Consider the following 20,111-nt stretch of genomic DNA (forward strand, 5'->3'; position numbering starts at 1 on the left):
GTACTCAATTAATATTTATATGAATGAACCAAGGAGTCCTATGATGAACACACCATGATGATCAAAAACATACATGAGTTATGATCCCAATAATACACAAATACTTAGCTTAAATTCTAAGTTTAACTATGAAAAAGTTTACTTGAACACTTAGAAGGCTGTTATCCTACCATGATGCAAACCTCCTTTTCCTTCTTTACAGCTTTTGGCCTTTTCATTGTTTAATACCGTACTGAAATATTCAATAACAACAAGTCTAAATTTATCAACTAAAATAAGTTGCTCTGAATACCTATAGATTTGGAGGGAAAACCATGCAATTCCTGTCCATGTATTCTCCATCCACAACCCACATGATCAAAGAGAGAATTAAATGATGGAGACAGCACAATCGACCATACAAGTGACTTTCAAAATGTTGTGAAGTTTTTACCTAGTTAGAGCTATTCATATCTACCAAGAGGCCTCCCACTTTCTTTGCTTATTAACCCCTAAATACACCAAAGATTTTCATCCTTCACCAAAATTACTCTTAAGTCTAAGTCTGTAAAATCCATGCCATCAAGGAAAGGCAAAGGGGAGGAGGGGAGAATAAATATTCACTGAAACACTTACTGAGTGCCTAATACATTCTAGGCAACATGGAATACAAATGTAAGACACAGTGCCCTCTTCAGAAGCCACTAACTAAAGAGTGGAGCTGTTCAGTGCTCTAGAAGGAAGATTTGGGGTCATGGGAGATAGGCTCGAAGCATGCTGCTCTGCTGGGGTTAGCTTTGCCATGTTGAAAACATTTTTGGGACTTCCCTGGTGGCGCAGTGGTTAAGAATCCGCCTACCAATGCAGGGGACACAGGTTCGATCCCTGGTCCGGGAAGATCCCACATGCAACTGAGCAACTGAGCCCGTGCGCCACAACTACTGAAGCCCACGCTCCTAGAGCCCATGCTCCGCAAAAAGAGAAGCCCACGCTCCTAGAGCCCATGCTCCGCAACAAGAGAAGCCGCTGCAATGAGAAGCCTGCGCACCACAACAAAGAGTAGCCCCCACTCGCCACAACTAGAGAAAGCCTGCATGTAGCAACAAAGACCCAACACAGCCATTAATTAATTAATTAATTAAAAGAAAAAAGAAAACATCTTGTATTTTCCATTCCATAGAAATTATAATACAATCAGCTAGAGGACTATGAACTGATACCCATATGAAAGGAAAAAGAGAAAAGAGAAGTTGTGTTCAGAGGCCTTTTCAAAGGTCACTTACTAAAATTAGTGTACAGGTTAAACATCTGATTACTCTACCATTTAGAGCTGACCCATTTTGAGGATGAGAACAAATAATCCTAATAAAGAAAAACTAATAAAATTTAATGTAACAAAAAGTAAAATCTTCTCATAAACATTATTTTAGATATTAAAATGCCTCCCCCCCAAAAAGGGCTAATTACATTTAAATCTCAATATTTTCAAATGAAATACTATTAAACTTCAAGTATTCAAAATGCAAACCTACTAATAATTATTAACCCTACTTACCCGTTTGTCTAATGTTCTCTCTCTCACAAAATTAAGTAAGTGATCATTGACCAGAAGAATATCCTTTTTAGCAGCTGTAACTATAGACACAATAACATCATGTCTAATAGCTTCCTCAGGGTCATGTGACCTCACTTTAAGATACTCTGAAAGATAAAATTTTATTTGATTAAAATGAAACTTTGACAACTAAAATGTTTGAAAAGATTGCATAAGATCTTTGAAAGTAAACCACAACAAAAACAAAACCTAAGTAGAAGGTTCAATATTTCAAAAACATTAGGAGTAGGTAAGAGAGAAAGGGAGAAAGAGAAGGAAGAAGGAAAGAAGGTCAGTCCTTCAGGCAAAATACAGTAGTTTACATGCAACTGAGGAGTAAATCCCCTCCCCATTTGTGGGACAGGGTAGTTAACTAAGGAGTTCCTAAACTCATTAATTCAACAAACCATATAAATGAACCAAGAAGTTTATCAATGTTAAATATTTCACTTTTGTTTTTTAAATGGTTAAAATATTCAAGTCAAGTGGTTCTAATCGGAAAAGGCTAGAGAATTCAAGTTTCTGTCCCTTAACTACGTAAACCCTTAGTGAGGTTATTGAAAGAGTAAAATTAAGGTAATGGCAGCCAAGAAATAGGATTACAGGAAAGACCGTAAGGCAATTCTGTTTAACTGAACTAAAAGGAAGGCCAAAGGGAAGACAGAAGAAATGAAACACTTAACAATTACGAGTGACTAGAGGAGAATCTTAAAGTCAAAAACATGGAAGTTCAGATCTGGCACTGAGAAAGCTGAAAGAAAAAATTAACAATCTTCAGTAATGATATATTAGGTTTAAAGAAGAGGTACCACAAGTGAACATAAATTATTATTCAGCTTTTTAATTATATGACCAGTAAGATAAAATTTCATTGTTTGGATCTGGAGTAACATACATAGCCATGTCTATAAACAACAAACAGAGCTTATGATTGTGAATGGATTTACTTCTCAATAAATTAACAGTTAACAATATAATGCAAAAGCTCATAAAATCAATGCCCAGGTCCTAAGCCCCTCCACCTTGAGCATTCTCTACTAACAGGAACTATTTCAAAAAGTGTTTAAGACAATATGTCGCTAAAAAACTTCTGAAGAAATGGAAATATTATTTTATGTATCACAGAAAACAAGGTTATTTTTAGTATTGATTTCAAATGCCCCATGCTAAATATATCTCAAATTCATTTACCCCTCAAGATAAAGACAGGAGTTTTTATCTTTCGCTGCACTTGTTTCAAATGTAATATGTATTATTATTTCAGGTGTCACTAAAAAATGGAAAAACCAATGACACACCATCAATTTTCAGATACATCCTCATTTCACTAAAACAAATCATTCATATTAAACAGGTATACACAAGAGCTATTAACCTATAGATATTAACTGTGCAAAGGAAGAGAAAACAGGACAAAGAAGAAATTCTCAACAGTTAGCATGATGCAGCATCTAACAATACTCTTCCCAATATGGCTACGTCCCTCAAAACTTGGCTGAAGGCACAGGATGAAGCTCACAAACACACTATGGAGAAAAGAAGATAAATGTATGTTTTTAACATATTTATTTCAGCTCACTCCTGAAACCCTCAGAAAATGTCTTTTAAAGGGACAAGTAACAAGAGAAGAGATCATAGCAGAAGAGATTTCTCACCAAAATTTTGGCAGATGGATGACTGGTAAATGCCCAGAGACAAAAGAGAAGGATGAAACCTAAAAGGGAAAGAAAAGCCATAGACAAGCTCATTTCCAGGGTAGAAGAACCCTGAAATTCAAGGCACCAAGCAATGAGAAAGGCAGAGATGAAGACAGCAGCTGAAAACATGGAATGGAGTGGTTGAAAATCTGCATTAATAGTTAGACCCCTAGATTTTTCAAATCTGTCTTTTAGCCAACTCTAAAAATTAAAATGTGCCAGGAGGCTAGAGACTAGGAAATACATAACAAGATAAATGTTTCATAAAAAATGAAACTGTACACTATCCTTTGATAAAGCAAAACATTCAAAACAATGAGAAGGACTAAAAAGGTTATTGGTGAAATTATTCACATCTAAAGTATATTTCAGACAGCTATAAAAAAACAAAATATCTATTATTTAGCCAAGAGTAAACAATGCACTGAAGTTCTGACTATGGAAAAAATACTTTAAAAAGATACAGACTATGTACAGAACTACTACAAATCAACAAGAAAAAAAAAGACGAACAAGCCAATTAAAAAAGAACGGGTTTAAAATTTAAACAGATACTTCATAAAAGAACATATGTATCAATATGCACATAAAAAGATGACTAATCTCATTAGTCATCAGGAGAATGCAAATTAAAATCACAACAAACATCAAGACCTATGAGAATGGCTAAAACCAAAAAGACTGACCATACAAAATGTTGGCAAGGATGCTGAACAACTGCACCCTCAAACATTTCTGGTGCAAGTGGGAAATAGTGTAACTACTATGAAGAACTTGGTCATTTCTTATAAAGTTAAACATACATTTACCCTATGACCAGCAATTTTACTCCTAAGTAGTTCCAAAGAGAAATAAAAACATAAATCCACAGAAACACTTATACAAGAATACTCACTGTAATCTTAATCATAATCACCCCAGACCAAAAACAACCCAGATATCCATCAAAAGAAAAAAAAAATGGATATAAGCAAATTATGGTGTATTCATACAATGAAATACCACTCTATAATAAAAAATAAAGTAATAATACTTGGTGTCCCAAAGACACAAGCAATTAAAATTAAACTCCTGGTAGGATACTCTTTTCTGGGGAATCTGAATAGCCAAAGAGAAAGTATCTAAACTAAAGGTTTTCCAACAAACAACCCACCCTGATCACCCTACAGTGAAGTTCAGAGTGAACAATCCCATCCATACGCTCAGGGCTTTCTGAACAGCTTTTAATTTAGTCCCCCACTCTTAATAAAAGCCGACAGTCATGGATTGCCAAGCATTTGAGGAAAGCCTCTAACATGGAAAATACAGACAAAAGCAAATAAAAAGTGGGAAAAACAAGTGGGTGAAACAGACATTTTTAAGAAAACGAAAACTCCAAAATACTATCATTAGTATTCTCAGAGAATACTGTACCCATAACACAAGAAAAGGGTGCTCCAGAGTAAAAGAAACATCCAGGATAAAAGAGAAGGAGGAAGAGAAAAGGAAGAAACAGACAGACATACACAGACACACCCATGCACGCACGCGCACACACACACTCAGGGTCACACAGAAGGGGGGAGAAAAGAAGGGAAGGAGAGGGGGAAGGCAAAAGAGAGAGGAAGAACAAATCATCTTAAGATGAATGCTATAAATCAGAAGCTCACACACAGCGAGCAGTCCAAGTTCAGGTGTCAGCAGGTAGACAGAGGGTTCTCCAAGCAGGATATCTCCCAGAAAAAGCAGTTTAAAATGTACTACAAGTTGGTAAAATTTTAAAAAGAGTAAATAACTAAATAATAACAAGCAATAATATGAAAGATGGGAAGGTAGTGCTCAGGGGTAAACCATTCAAGGGTCCTGGATTGCTCAGAAAGAAGCTAGTGTTCTGATTAATTTCAGACTTTATTAATCAACTATGCAGTAAAAGCATGAAGGAGAATGTAACTTCCAAGCCCATATGGATAAAAAAGGAAAAATGAGAAGAAAACTAATCAGTTGGGCAGAAGAGAAGAAAAACAGAAATAAAAGAAGCAAAGAATAGGCATGCAAAATAGAAAACACAAAATAAGATAGTGGGAATAAGTTCAACTATATCAAATTCAAATTATTTCAATAAAATTTTCAAATCACATAAGAATACTATATATAACTTATGTACAGATACACATGTGACATAGATAGAAAAACATGAACAGAATGCACAACAAATTTAATAGAGAGGTTACCCTCTACAGAAGTAGGAATGAGAGGAGTTGTGAACAGCATTTCAACTGTATCTACAATTTACTTTCTTTTTTTAAACTCCTAAGCTAATACATCAAAATGCTAACATTTCTGAGGAAGACAGTGGCTGCTGTATTCATCCATATTCTCTGAACTATTTCATAACTTTAAAAACCTTAACAGAGCAGCAACAGTCAGATACACAGTATTTTCATTACTATAAAAATGCAAAGTTCTGAAATACCTCATCAATATACAGATTTCAGAAAAGTTACCTCCATTAAGCATGGTTAAATTAGTTCATAAATTAATGACTCTCACCTAAGTTCTCAAAATATTAAAGACGACTGAAGTTCCATAATCTATTCAAAGTCAAGACCTGTTCAAATCCAAATGCCTGAAATACTTGTAGAATTGTTCTTAAATTAAGAAACCAATATTGTCTCTGATAATGCTACTTTTTATGTAAGTGCTTCTAGCCTATGTAGGTACTAGGAGGTAAAAACTGTAGCTTCACCATGATGATGAACTGAAACAAGAAGACTTCACTGAGAATAATCACAAAAAACAACCAAAAATAAAAAGGTTTTTTTTCCTATATATAAAACCAATTTTTTTCACCAAAGAGCATCTAGGAATATTTGCCATTATAGGTATACAGTACCTGTTAAGTCCTTTGCTAAATCAGGATGGTTCATGAGACAATGGCTAGCAAATTTCACACATTCCAGGCGGATTGGTACATGGATATCATTAAACCTGATAAAATATAAAGTCACAGAGTAATCTTTAAAATAAGAGAGAGAGATAAGTGTTTATCCTGCACTTACTTTATATTTATTTCTCTAATTAAAAGAAAAAACAATTTATACAGGATAATTCAAAGCAGAACCAGACTATTTTAACAAAGTTTTTGATATACTATGTATGTAAGAATGCTTTGGAACCTCTATATTAAACTAGGTCAATCTCCTGTGAGAACTATGTACTTTTAATGAGGATGTTTAAACAGTACACATTTGGCTCAAATACAAGAACTGGAATGACAAAATTTTTCCTATAAATAGTATACTTTCTTTTTTGTTATATATAAATTTATTTATTTTATTTTATTTATTATTATTTTTGGCTGTGTTGGGTCTTTGCTGCTGCGCGCAGACTTTCTCTAGCTCAGGCGAGCAGGGGCTACTCCTTCATTGTGGAGCGCAGGCTTCTTATTGCGGTGCCTTCTCTTGTTGTGGAGATGGGCTCTAGGCATGCGGGCTTCCGTAATTGTGGCATGCAAGCTCAGTAGTTGTGGCTCGCAGGCTCTAGAGCACAGGCTTAGTAGTTGTGGCGTATGGCTTAGTTTCTCCGCAGCATGTAGGATCTTCCCGGACCAGGGCTCAAACCTGTGTCCCCTGCACTGGCAGGTGGATTCTTAACCACTGTGCCACCAGGGAAGCCCTATAATTTCAAATGTATCTGTTTATGCAAGTATATTGTGTATACATAATACACATATACATTATTAAATCCCACACTGAAAAGAAAGCTTTTCCTCAAATTATTCTTTCTTAAATACAGAACATTCACAAATGTTTGGTAGATCTTGCACTAAACCCTGTATTACTTTATATGACTCTAAAATTGTGCCGAAATTACTCCTATCTATCATAATTATTTCCACTAATATCAAAGCAAATTTTTATATGTATATGTAAATACCTTAGTATGTATCTCTAAAAAGTTAAAACTCTTTCGTTGATAAGTCATTTAAGTATCTTTTACTCATATTTTTTCCCTCTCTATCTTTTTCTTTTCCTTTGTAATCTGGTGAAGCAACTGTTTTGTGTTTGTGTGTGTAGTGTTTTTCCACAGTTTAGATTTTGATAATTTTATCATTCTGATGTCAATTAACAGGTTCCCCTCTCTCCTAAATCCTGCACATTAGGAATCAGGTCTCTAGACTTGATCATATTCAGGTTCATTTTTTAGCAAGACTACTTGATAATGGCATTGTGTTCCTCCACCAGGAAGCACATGACGCCTAGTTGTCTCTAAACCATTGATGTTCAAAGCCTATACACATAAGTTCATTGTGGACTACAAAGCAGTGGTTTTTTTTTTAAATCTTAAGTAACAACAAGAACGTTAAAGTGAAGCAAGAATTTTCCATTTGACATTTTCATGTCTTAATTCTCGAAGACCAAAAAGTCTCCAAATCTTGTATCACCTAATACCATAAGAAACAAAATTTAGCATCAGAAAGAAAAAAAGTCTTCTGAAGGAGCAACAAATTACTCATAAAAGATTATTATTAGGAAACAAACTGCTTTATGAAGTACACTCAAAAAAATCTAGTCTCTGGGGTTTCCCTGGTGGCGCAGTGGTTGAGAGTCTGCCTGCTGATGCAGGGGACACGGGTTCGTGCCCCCGTGCCCCGGTCCGGGAAGATCCCACATGCCACAGAGCGGCTGCACCCGTGAGCCATGGCCGCTAAGCCTGCGCGTCCGGAGCCTGTGCTCCGCAACGGGAGAGGCCACAACAGTGAGAGGCCCGCGTACTGCAAAAAAAAAAAAAATCTAGTCTCTGGTCTCATATAGTTTCCTGAGTGTTCTGAACCCAAGTACTCAATCCCTATACACTTTAACCTTTCTCAACTAAACATGTACCAAATAACCATTAAAAGACATCTTTAAAAAAATACTCTAGCTCCCTAAAATTGGTAATAATGTGCAAGTTTTATGTCATTAATAAAAGAAGGAAAAATTACAATGTAATCAAAAGGTAAAAAGTTTAAATTAGAATTTTTCCTCCTAAAATCCTATAAAGTCTGGCTAATCCAAGTCCTGATTTAAAGATATATTAAATGTCTATATGTAAAACTGTATTTGTTTTAGCACATTAAATAAAACAGATTTTGATTTTAGTTGCACAGTTTAATTAAACTATTTTGCCCTCTTGCTCATTGTATTTAAGGGGAAAAAGTCTAGAAATCACACTCAAAATGACAATGGTTTAATATTTATTAGTTTAACACACCTTGTTAAATATTATTATTGAGCTACATAAGAGATAAGAAAACAGAGTAAGAATTTAGGGCTTAACATATAAAGGCTTATATGATTTGACAAATTAGAAAAACAAGACCAGAAGAGATTATCTTTATCATAATCATTGATAGTTCTGGTAACAAAATGGAAAGAAAAGTGGTGATGACAATGCAAATATTTCAATACAAAGAAAACAGAGTAAGAATCTCAATCCTATTTACTTGTTTATTTACAACTTAATTGCATGATTTGTTATAAGCATAATTATAAAAGGGAGAAAAAATCCTCCTCTATCCTCAGGGTCAAAGTAGGTTTCAGCCAGGGTACTTGGAAGTGGTTTTAACATATTCAAGGTCGGGGTATCTTTAGAAAAGTAATAAAATAAACCCCTCTCACAGAAAAAATATAGAAACACATTCAAAATTTTGCAACCGATTTCAGGAGGTTTGTGGATCATTAAAAGCATATAAGAAGCCCAGGTTATCATTTCCTCATTATCATAAGAAACGTAGAAAGGAGGTTAGTAGGAGGAATATACATAATCATTTATTTATTCATTCTATGGATACCCTTTTATCTTTACAATGTCTCCAAATAATCTAATTAAATATAATTTCTTTGTGGAGAGGCTGTATCTCACCATGATGTATTTCTGGTTGGAATTAATCAATCACTGCTATGTAACAATACACTTCAATTTCATGATTATAATACTTTGTGAGATAGTTTTCTAAATGTATCATCTTTTAAAAATTAATGAAGACAAAATAAGAAGGGGAAACTGTAAATATGGCCAATCACCATCAGCATTCAAGAATTTCAAAATATAAAACCCCTCATTTTTATGATTTCAGAAAACAATCTTAAATGTGGGTGCTGTTTTAAAATAGTAAGTAGATATAAACACATATTACTGTTAAACAGGACACCAAAATCATATACCTGCCCAAGTAACACTGCCAAAGTGGTTTGTTTTGAGAAGCCAATTCTGAATCCTTTGCCCCAAACATTTTTGCCAGTAGTTTAACAACTTGAAGGCGTTCCTCATTATCATTGCTCTAAAACAAAACACAACCACAGCTTTAAAACCATGAGGTAGATATACTGAGAATAATTTTTCCCCTGATTTCCCGTAATCTCCAATTCCACAGAAAACTTTTTATTAACTTCAGCTGAAAAATTATACATAAAAATGTTTAATATATTTTTCATAAAATTAAATGTTACCTTAAATATTCTAATCATTTCAAATTACATTAAAGGAGTACTCTCCTACATGAAAATTCATCCCAAAGTCTGATTAAAATTTAGTGGCCTCTCCTACAACTGAGGCTTGTTTCCACTCAAAATCAAAATCAAAAACTAACTTGCATCAAACCTACTTGGGACCCTTGAAAAACTATTCGTGGTCTTTAAGAATAGACACTGATAGAGGCCAGTCCTACAGTAAACAGAGACTTATGTATGAAGGTACTTGTTAAGCCCTTTGTAGAAATAAATATGCACTAAATCTCCCAACAGGAGAGTCCGTTCATCTACATACACCAGATTCATAATGCAGTTCAACGACATGAGGAAGCCTTACACATGCAAAAACTAAAGTTTCCACTTTATATAGAAAATGGGTACTCTGGGGATGAGAACTCAAATTTTATTACTGCTTTTGGTACCTCCAACAAATGACAATATTTAAATGAATGAGCCAGCTACAATACTAGACTTGAACACAAAATGTGACAGAGATTGTTAAAAGCACTAATATTCAAGGTACTTGGATGGCACTGTACAGATCTTTTAAATTTTAAACCAATGCCAAAGCCCAGCATTTAAAGCCCCCATGATATGACCCGACTCATCTCTATTATTTGATTATTCCTCTAAAAAAGTACGTTTTAACCCTGGCTGCACGTTAGAATGACCTATAAGGCTTTTAAGAAACAACAAACAAACAAACAAAAACTCATGTCTGGACTCCACTGCCAGAAATTCTGATCTGGGTTAATGCCTGGACATCTGTTTGTTTATTAAGGCTCCACAGATGAAGATTCTAATGGGCAGCCAGGAATGATTTAAACTTACTTTATGCTACCATGCAACTGTAATTCTTTGTGTTCTGCAAATTCACCCAGCACCTTCCTACCTCTATATGATTCTGCATGCTGTTTCCTTTGCTTCAATTGTATGCTGTCTGTATCTTTTATGATACTTATAATATTTGGCCTCTTATTAGATATGGATTTTTTCCTCTTCCTCCCATAATAGATGTTAAATTTGCTGAAAGCAGGGATGATAATTCTTATTTTTGTATTTCTTACAGTATTCAATATTTTTATTAGAGAAAATCAAAGCAACAAATAATTAAAGGTATGACCGCCTTTTGCCCATCAAAATTGCTAACTACATGAAAAAAGGGGGTAGAGGAAGGCCAGTGAATCAAATGTTTCACTTGAGAAATACACCAGAAATATGCCCCAGCATAAAATGAGAAATAATTATTTGCTGCATTTTGGGGGTATTTACACTACCAACATAAACTGTTTATTTTGTAGTTTTCAAAGAGACAAATTCAAATTTTTAGAAACAAGAAATACAACACAGAAATCATTTAAAAACTTTTCTGGGTGGTACAGTGGGGTTCATCAAACAGTATTAATTATAACCAGATTTATTTAATCTTTATGTAATAATTTGAAAGAGAAAACATGCCCCAAATCTGCAAATGAAACTCAATTTTATGGCATAATTTAATGGCAAGGCAATAAGGACGTTACCGAAAGATTCCAGAAAGCCATGTGAAAAGCAAAGGAGCTTTCAAGATAGGCTAGGCAAGTACAAGATAATATTCATAAAGGGAAAATATTTCACCCTATGTGGATAACAGATCCTAAACTATTTTTATGGCACATCAAGGGGTCTTGGGAACCACTATAAACTATGCCTTAAAAATGTAAAAGTTTGATGTATACCCATGACCTCAAAAGTTAGTCACAACCCAGAATTTATCTGGAAAACATCTGAAGGAAAATATCATTCTGCTAACCATTAATTCATCAGATTTTATCTGCTAGGCACCATGCCAGGCACTGGAGATACACAAATATGCAAGGCACAAACATGTAAATAAATAACAGTAATACCACCACATGGGTAACATTCAGTTAAAACCACTATAAGGATTAAAAATCCACAAATAATGTGCTTTGCTAATCTGGTTGATAAAACCATATTATTTTTAGAATAGTTACCTTCAATTTAAATTCAAGCTGGGGTAAAACTGAGAGCAGCAAATGACTATCAATATTATAGAGCTCCAAAATTAAGTCAAAGACATGCTCTGACAAATCGCTGATAGATGTTTTCCCAAGCATCAGAACCTGATTAAAAAACTTTTGAGAAAGAAAATTTATCATTAATAGAAACAACATAGATAAAGTGAATTTTCTGAAATTTTATTATTCAATTAAGTTCATTATCGTTCTATACAGAGTCAAAACAGGCATACTAAAACATTTTCTAAGAAGGTGGGAAATCACTACTGGCTACATAAAACATGGAATTCACCTCATACATATTAAAAGACAAGCAATTTGTACTGACTCATCAATTAGCATATCAATAAATACCCTACCTACCAAATACACTTTATTCCACATTATGGTACTTACCATATTTTATCCTATATTACAGTTATTTGTACACATGTCTTAGTTTCTCTACTAGATAAATTTCTTAAGGGCAAGGGATCACATTTTGTTCACCACAGCAGTATGGGAGACAACAGTATGGAAGACAAAGCCTTACACCTTCATAGTAGAAACCAATTCCATTTTTAAAATACGTAATTTTATATTTACAAGGCAAAACAATATCTTTCTAATACTTTGTCTTCTTTTATAGTCTGATAATGTATATATACATACAAAGTTTATAGCACTAATTAAAGTCCAATTAAAAGCACATACAAACACAAGGAAAATCCAAATGTGAACAATTTTTTTCTATAAGCAGCCAGCACTAACTAGTTTGCACACTCATTCATCATATTACTACTGAAAATGGTAAAAATACATGGCATAATGATCAAGTTCCTTTCTATTTAAAGTCTTCCAAATATGTAAAAAATTAACCCAGAGCATATCCCACATATTCTCCACAGCATCTTTTATCTCCTTGAAGAAGGAATTAAGGATTCTTTACACCACACAAGCTGCCCTGATCTCTTCTTTCTGTGACAGTTAATAAACAACTTGGCTTAATCAGGTTTTCTATCTGGAAAGTACAGTCAGGACTATACATTTCAATGTCTCCTCTGATTACTTTTAGTTCCTGTGTTGTTCTTAAGTTTTTTAGATCTATGAACCTGTACCAACCACCTAGCCATGAAGGGATAAAAAGAAAAAAATTCTATTCTACTATTCTTTCTTTATTGGTTTTAAAAATAACTTGTCTGTCCTCCATGTTCATCAATTTTGTGGGAAAAGAATTTCATGACACCAAAGGTTAAATTCTCATTCAAGTTGAAGATAAAGTGGCTTCGTTGTTTCCATTTGAAAAATTTCTCCTGTTTAAAAATGATAAATCTACCTTTCTTAACAGAAAATAATCCTTTCCAATCTGGCCATCTTGGTGATCAAACCATCCTCTTCTTCTATCAGTCTGGGGAAAACTCATTTGAAAATGGGAAAAAACAAAACAACAACAACAACAAAAACCCAGTGTAACGTCCTACAAATTCCATCAAAAACATTTATTTGACACTTATAATCTCCATCTATCTCCAAATCAGTCTTCACTGTATAACAAGAACCTGATACACTGCCTGACAGAGGTATCCAAAATAGATTCAATAAATGAATGAATGATATGTAACAGGTACTATAATACAACTATAGGTGAAACAACCTTCCTGAGGGTATGCAATTCAGTGAAGAAGCAGATATAGATTTGAATAAAGTATTTCCTACCAAAAAACATTAGTCTTTTACTTACAAATGGTAACTAATTTTCACATAACAAATTAAATTATAACAACTGCCTCCTAATGAAAAGAGTAAGAGGAGTAAGTTAAAGGTCGATAAGAAATTCTACCTTAGATTTAAATGATCAATTTTAATTACAAAAGTGCTTTCACATCAGTTAACACATTCTCTACCATCAACCCAAGCATTATTAACTCCAATAACTAAGGCTAAGTGAGATTAAGCAAATTAACCAAATTTTACCTACATCAAGACAAGCTTGATACATTTTTTCAATCCAACAAAATACTTTTGTGCTATCCCCTAAAACTTGTGATTAAAAAGATCTGGTAAAAAATAACAACATTACCAAGAAGTGATCCATGTAGGATATTTTTTGAATTGTCACTATATACTTTTCGTTTTGATACTGTTGTACCTTTTATATATATATATATATGTGTGTGTGTCTATATATATATATATATATATATATATATATATATATAGACACACACACACACACACACACACTTTAGTTTCATGAGTTGTCAAGTTACAAAAAAATTTATTTTAAAAAGTAATCTAGGGCTTCCCTGGTGGCGCAGTGGTTGAAAGTCCGCCTGCCGATGCAGGGGACACGGGTTTGTGCCCCGGTCTGGGAAGATCCCACATGCCGCAGAGCGGCTGGGCCCGTGAGCCATGGCCGCTGAGCCTGCGCGTCCGGAGCCTGTGCTCCGCAACGGGAGAGGCCACAACAGTGAGAGGCCCGCACACCACAAAAAAAAAAAAAAGTAATCTATAACGCCACAGTGACTTCTTAAGTTCTATATATGTAAACAACATTGTATATAAAGAGGAAACTTGAATGTGTCTATATGCATGAGACTGAAAAAAGACACAAGTAAAAAAGAGATAGAAGTGGGGTTATTATTACCTTGACATCCTACCTCTATTTCTGCTTGCTAATTCTCTACTAGGAAGATATATGAATAATGGCTATTACATGTACAAATGCAAAAAGGCTGAGAATGAGTTTTACACTGTACTAAAATCCCACAAGGAATTAAGCTCACCATAAAGTATTTTACATGTAACTGTAGATTTATAAGGGAGAAGAGGAGAAAAAAAAAGCAATTCTTAATGACTTCTTAGCTAACTCTCAAATAAGTCAAGGGACAAGAAAATAGGGAAAACAGAGAGAGATAAGAAAATAATGACAAAGTAATGGGAATAAATAAATATATAACTGAAAGTGTGCTCAGACTATTCTACTAATCCTTTGCCTCTTGCCCCCAGCCCCAGCTTCTGATAAAGACATAACCAAGTATGGATGGGGCTGTCTATTTCTGTAGGTAAGGCAGGAAATTAACATGAGGTTTAAGTGACAGTGAAATGTTTTTACCTTGATTTACCTGGGAATGCTAAAAGTATTTCCTTCATCCTTCTATCTTTCTTTTAATTTTTATTATAAATACTTTCAGACATACACAGATGTTGAGAGAATAGTATAATGAACCTAATCACCTCATTCTATCTTGATTTTTTTTCTTTTATTACCCAAATATTTATTTTCCCAATCCTAGAAAATATATCAACGTAGTATAGTGTTAATTTCTTATTTTTATGCCAGAAAAAGGCATCAGAAAAAGGTAAGTGTTCCCCTAAAAAACATCTGGCTCAGCAATATCAACTTAAATAAATGACCACCAGGAGGAGCTCACCTAAGTGTATCTAACGGCCGCAGAAACAGTCATTCACAGGCACTTGAAGCAAAGGAAAAGGGAAGGGGCACTTAATAACAGAATGCTTAAATCTGGTTCTACAGATTTCAAGTGCCATTATGTCATAACAGAAAGAACTCAATCCACTCAATCTAACCAATTTACTGCAGCCAATACCCAAGACTCACAAAACTTGCAGAAATCAATATTTAGAATTCCCTGGCAATCTGACTGGAGCTATTAAGACAGGTTACACAATTTAATTCTGCAGATTCTGAAAGTCCACCCTCCAAAACAATTTCTTTACAAATTAAATACATTTTTCCAAATCATCATGTGCTCACAACTATTTAAGGTCATAAGCCAGTAACAAAAACTGGAATTTACCATAGTACTGGTTCCATAAAGTATGTTAATTTTCAAAGTACATCTTTTCATGATGTATTTTTATATACTAAATTCTGTATTTCTTCAAGAAAAATTCTCCAATAAACTTCAGGAAAATTAAGTACATAAGTAATTATAAAAGGCTTTCTCACTTTTTTCAAGAAGACAGATTTACATGTTTAGATGTGGGTAAAACTGGAAAGCAGGTGGAGAGACAGACCAGCTACACAATTCCAGAGGCCAACATCAAGACTGCATTCTAGATTTGTTCCAGTAGGTACCATTCACATGGAAAACAATGTGAATGGTGCCACCTAGAGTTGTGCAACTCAACAGAACTATGGGGGAAAGATTAAAACTTATAATAAGTTTCTATCAGTGAATCTATCAGATAAAATACATTTCTCCTGAAAATAAATAGAAGATCGTTAACCATAAATAAGTAGATTTGAGATGATAATGAAAGGGCTCATTTCATTGCAATTCTTCCCCCTTCTCAGGAAAGGTAGATTTATATGGAATCTACCCCAGGGAGAGCAAGATAGGCAACTTTCACCACACCGCTGTTATTCATACTTGCCTTCAATTTTTATGTCTTGATACTAGTTCATATCTTCTTCTTATACAAATCAATTTAATTTCCAAAAAGCTGTAAGCAACTTCTCTGAATAATGATAAGTTCCATAAGATTTATCTAATTACATTTAACTCCATTTCCAAGAACAGAAACAGTATATCTTGCTAACCAAAATAAAAACTGTTTTAGTTCCTAGGCAATTTGAAAGAGAGAAATGAATGAACAAATATGAGAGCTAATTTTCTAGAAAGTATTAACCAATAATAATTTTAAATAAGGAGAAAGAAAATACACTTAATTATTAAAACAATACGAAATGTTAAAGTATGTATCACTTGCCGAAATTCTGCTTCTAGCAGTGTTTAAAATTTTGGCTAATCTTTCTGACAACCAATTGGACAAGTAAAACTTACATTGGTAATATATGGTTCAATAGCTTGAGCTGTCCTCTTCAGTAAAGCCTTTGCCAAATCATATGCTTGCTTGTTTAAATTCTGAAGAAAAAAAAACAGTATCTATATTATACACCACTAAATATGAAAAAGGAAATATTACCTGTATTCAAAAAGCTACTGTTAAATCAATGAATGAGAAAACTGTTTAAGATTCAATTCGAATAAAAGGGCGATGGCAAAGTCACTTTTCTCCTAAGACTAACTGATCTAGTAGATCTTAAGATCCCTTCCAAGCAAGGATAATTATATTCTCTTCATATCTTATTCACAGCATAAGGTGAACCACATAGAAAAGGTCAATAAATGTTTATTAGACAGAAAAGGAGATACTGAGTCACTGTAAAGCTAGTTGTAAAGTCAAATCAGTTCAGCTGAGTACAAATACAGGCTATTTCACTCCAAGACCAAAAGAACCAAAACATCATAAGAGAATGAACTGGGTCCTAGTGCGGGCAGAAATGGGGAATCCTCAGGTGGCTGAAGACAAAAGAGTTTGGGGCAGCTATGGGAAAGCAGATTTTCCCGAAGCACATCTCAGAGCATAGGGAAGCCCAAGGATATAAGAAACATAACAAGGGAATCCCCTGGCCATCCAGTGATTAGGACTCAGCGTTCTCACTGCCGGGGCCCCGGGTTTGAGCCCTGGTCAAGGAACTAAGAAACCACAAGCCATGCAGCACTGCCAAAAAAAACCCAAAGAAACATAGTCAAGTATGAAAAGAAAAAAAGTACAAGAAACAATACCTTAAGAATATATGTTTCTAAGAGATTTTGATGATGGAAAGAATCATGACCAAAGATCTGAAATGGAATCACTACTCCAGTTCAAACATATTACAGACAGCAGGAAAATTGTATATATCCTGAAACTCACATTCAGCGTATTTTTAGATTTATCCGCATTGACGCTTTGTATTGTATCATTTCATTAATATCTAACTGCTGTTTAGTATTTTCATATATAATATGCTACAGCTTATTTACTCATTCTCCTATTCATAGACATTAAGCTGTCTTGTATTGATACATGCCTCCTTGTGCATATAAGAAATAATTTTCTATAAATACTACCTTTGCCATTTTTCAAATGAGCTGTTTTGTCTTGTTCTTATTTGTAGAGTTTCTCTATACACTAAACATTTGCCAATTACATGCACAACATATCTTAGAGCCTATACCTATGTTTTTACAATGCTTATGGTATCTTAGGACATACAAAAGTTTTCATTTTAATATAACCAAATATATTAATCTTTTCCTATTTGGCTTGTGCACTCTCTATATTTTTTAAATTCTTTTCTATATTGAGGTTAATTTGTTGTTTTGTATTTTCAAATAAAATTTCAAAGATTTGCTTTTCAGATTTAGATCTTTATTCTGCCCGTAATTTATTTTTATGCATGGTGTGAAATAAGAATCTTATATTATTTTCCATATGGATATTCAAGTCCATTATTCCCTCCAATGACTTCCCTGTAATACTCACACTCTCAAGTTTCTATACAACCATGTACCATTTGTAAATTTTCCATTACTTCCATATGTCCCTTTGTCTATTACTGCCTGATTACAGTCAAAGAGACATATGGAAATAATGTCTTAACACCAGGTAAGATAAGTCCCCACTTTCTTATTCTTCAAAAACCAATTTGTCAAACTACACACACATGCACATATACACACGCAATACACATTCACAATTTCTATTTTGATTAGGTTATCTATTAGTATGCAGAGGAATGAAATTATTGTGATACTGAGCTTCCCATCACATAAACAATTATAACAAATCATGCAACATATTTAAGTCGTCTCTTACACTTCAACAACAACTGTAATAACTTTGAACATTAAGGTCATGCACATTGTTAATAAATTTTGAAGTAGCTCAAGTCTTTGTTAAAGATACAAATAAAAATTTTTTGAAATTATACTGACAGATTTTTATATATTGATCTTATATCTAGCAACTTTGCAGAATTTTCTTATTTGTTCTAGAAACTAATCTGTACATTGTTTTGTGTTTTCTGCACAGGCAGTCATAACATCTGCAAATAATTTCAGTTTTGTCTCTTCTTTCTAATCCTTTTATCTTTTCTCTTGTTTTACTCCACTAACTTAAGGCTTCTAGTTTAATGCCGATTCGAAATAGCATACTTGACTTTTTCCTGAGTAGAAGTGACATCTTGACAATGTTCCTAACTTCAAAGAAAATCCTTCAGCATTTCACCATTAAGTGCAGTTATCATACATAACCTTATCAATTTAAGGAAGTTCCTTTCTATTTCAAATATGCTAATAATATTTTTTATCATAAGTTATACTGAATTTTATCAAATGGTTTTCTTATACATCTATTGACTATTTTTTCTCTTTGTTCTGTTAATTTCCACAAATAATTTTTAATGTTAATCCATCTTTGAATTCCTAAAATTTAGCCAATTTGCTCATTACCAATATTACTTTATATCATTCTGGATACTGTCCACTATTATTTTATATTGGATTTACATGAATGTATTATAAATTAAATTAGCCTATTATCCTCCTTTCTTGAACTTGGTTTTCTCTAGTTTTCCCTATGAAGACTATATTCTGCTCATAATGTGAACTGTGGAGCATGCCTTCCTCTTCTATAATCTGAAAAAGTTTGCTGAATATCATGATTATACGGCACTTAAATGATTAAAAGAAATCTCCTGGTGATGTGTTTAAATTCCTTCATACTTGGTTTGAGTTCTGCTGCTGTTGCTATTATTACTGTCATCGTTGTTTAGGAGGAAATATTTTTGTTTGTTTTATGGATATAGTTTTTAAAACCAATTAAATTTCTTTTATTGGTTAAAGGTTATTCAAGATTTTCTCTCTTGAGAAAAACTGGCAAGTTTTATTTTCTACAAATTTGTTTTGTCCAACTCCAAATATGTTAGCATAAAATACTGTTCATGGAATTGTTTTTTGATCTTTTTAATGCCTGCTGTTCCTCATTTCATTCTAAAATTGTATATTAATACCATCTCCCTTTTTCTGATTCAAACTGCCAAGGGTATGCCTATTTAATATACTTTTTGAATTACCAACTTTAGGTTTTTCTGAAATGTCACTGTGTTTTCTATTTCATTCATTTCTGTTCTTCATGGTTTACTTTCTTGTACGGACTGTATATTCTAACGATACTTTTATAATTTCTTGAACTGGACACTTTAACTATAAAGTTAGATTAGGGCTTCCCTGGTGGCGCAGTGGTTGAGAGTCCGCCTGCCGATGCGGGGGACGCGGGTTTGTGCCCCAGTCCGGGAAGATCCCACATGCCGCGGAGCGGCTGGGCCCGTGAGCCATGGCCGCTGAGCCTGTGCATCCGGAGCCTGTGCTCCGCAACAGGAGAGGCCACAACAGTGAGAGGCCCGCGTACCGCAAAAAAAAAAAAAAAAAAAACTAAAGTTAGATTAAAACAACATTTAAGTTGAATCCCACAGGTTTTAATATGTATCATTTTA

At 33.9% G+C, this 20,111-nt stretch overlaps 1 protein-coding gene across 8 annotated transcripts in view; it reads right to left on the reverse strand.

Annotated features, from left to right (window-relative positions):
- PDS5B (PDS5 cohesin associated factor B) overlaps positions 1-20,111 on the reverse strand; it is a 197,241-nt gene that overhangs the window by 91,461 nt on the left and 85,669 nt on the right. For 7 of the 8 annotated variants that reach the window (XR_007473087.1, XM_004282205.3, XM_004282206.4 and 4 more), the window contains exons 7-11: positions 16,573-16,653; positions 11,759-11,899; positions 9,456-9,571; positions 6,143-6,237; positions 1,535-1,680 (exon numbers count right to left, since the gene is read on the reverse strand). Coding sequence is in view for 7 of the 8 variants with exons in the window: in XM_004282205.3 (XP_004282253.1) it covers positions 1,535-1,680; positions 6,143-6,237; positions 9,456-9,571; positions 11,759-11,899; positions 16,573-16,653 (579 nt within the window). In the remaining variant the exon portion in view is untranslated. Of the gene's footprint in view, positions 1-1,534; positions 1,681-6,142; positions 6,238-9,455; positions 9,572-10,653; positions 10,788-11,758; positions 11,900-16,572; positions 16,654-20,111 lie in introns of those variants that run through there. The other variant, XM_033410142.2, reaches the window with a different exon arrangement.

This window comes from Orcinus orca, chromosome 18 (genome assembly GCF_937001465.1).
Source record: "Orcinus orca chromosome 18, mOrcOrc1.1, whole genome shotgun sequence".
Lineage (NCBI taxonomy): Eukaryota > Metazoa > Chordata > Mammalia > Artiodactyla > Delphinidae > Orcinus > Orcinus orca.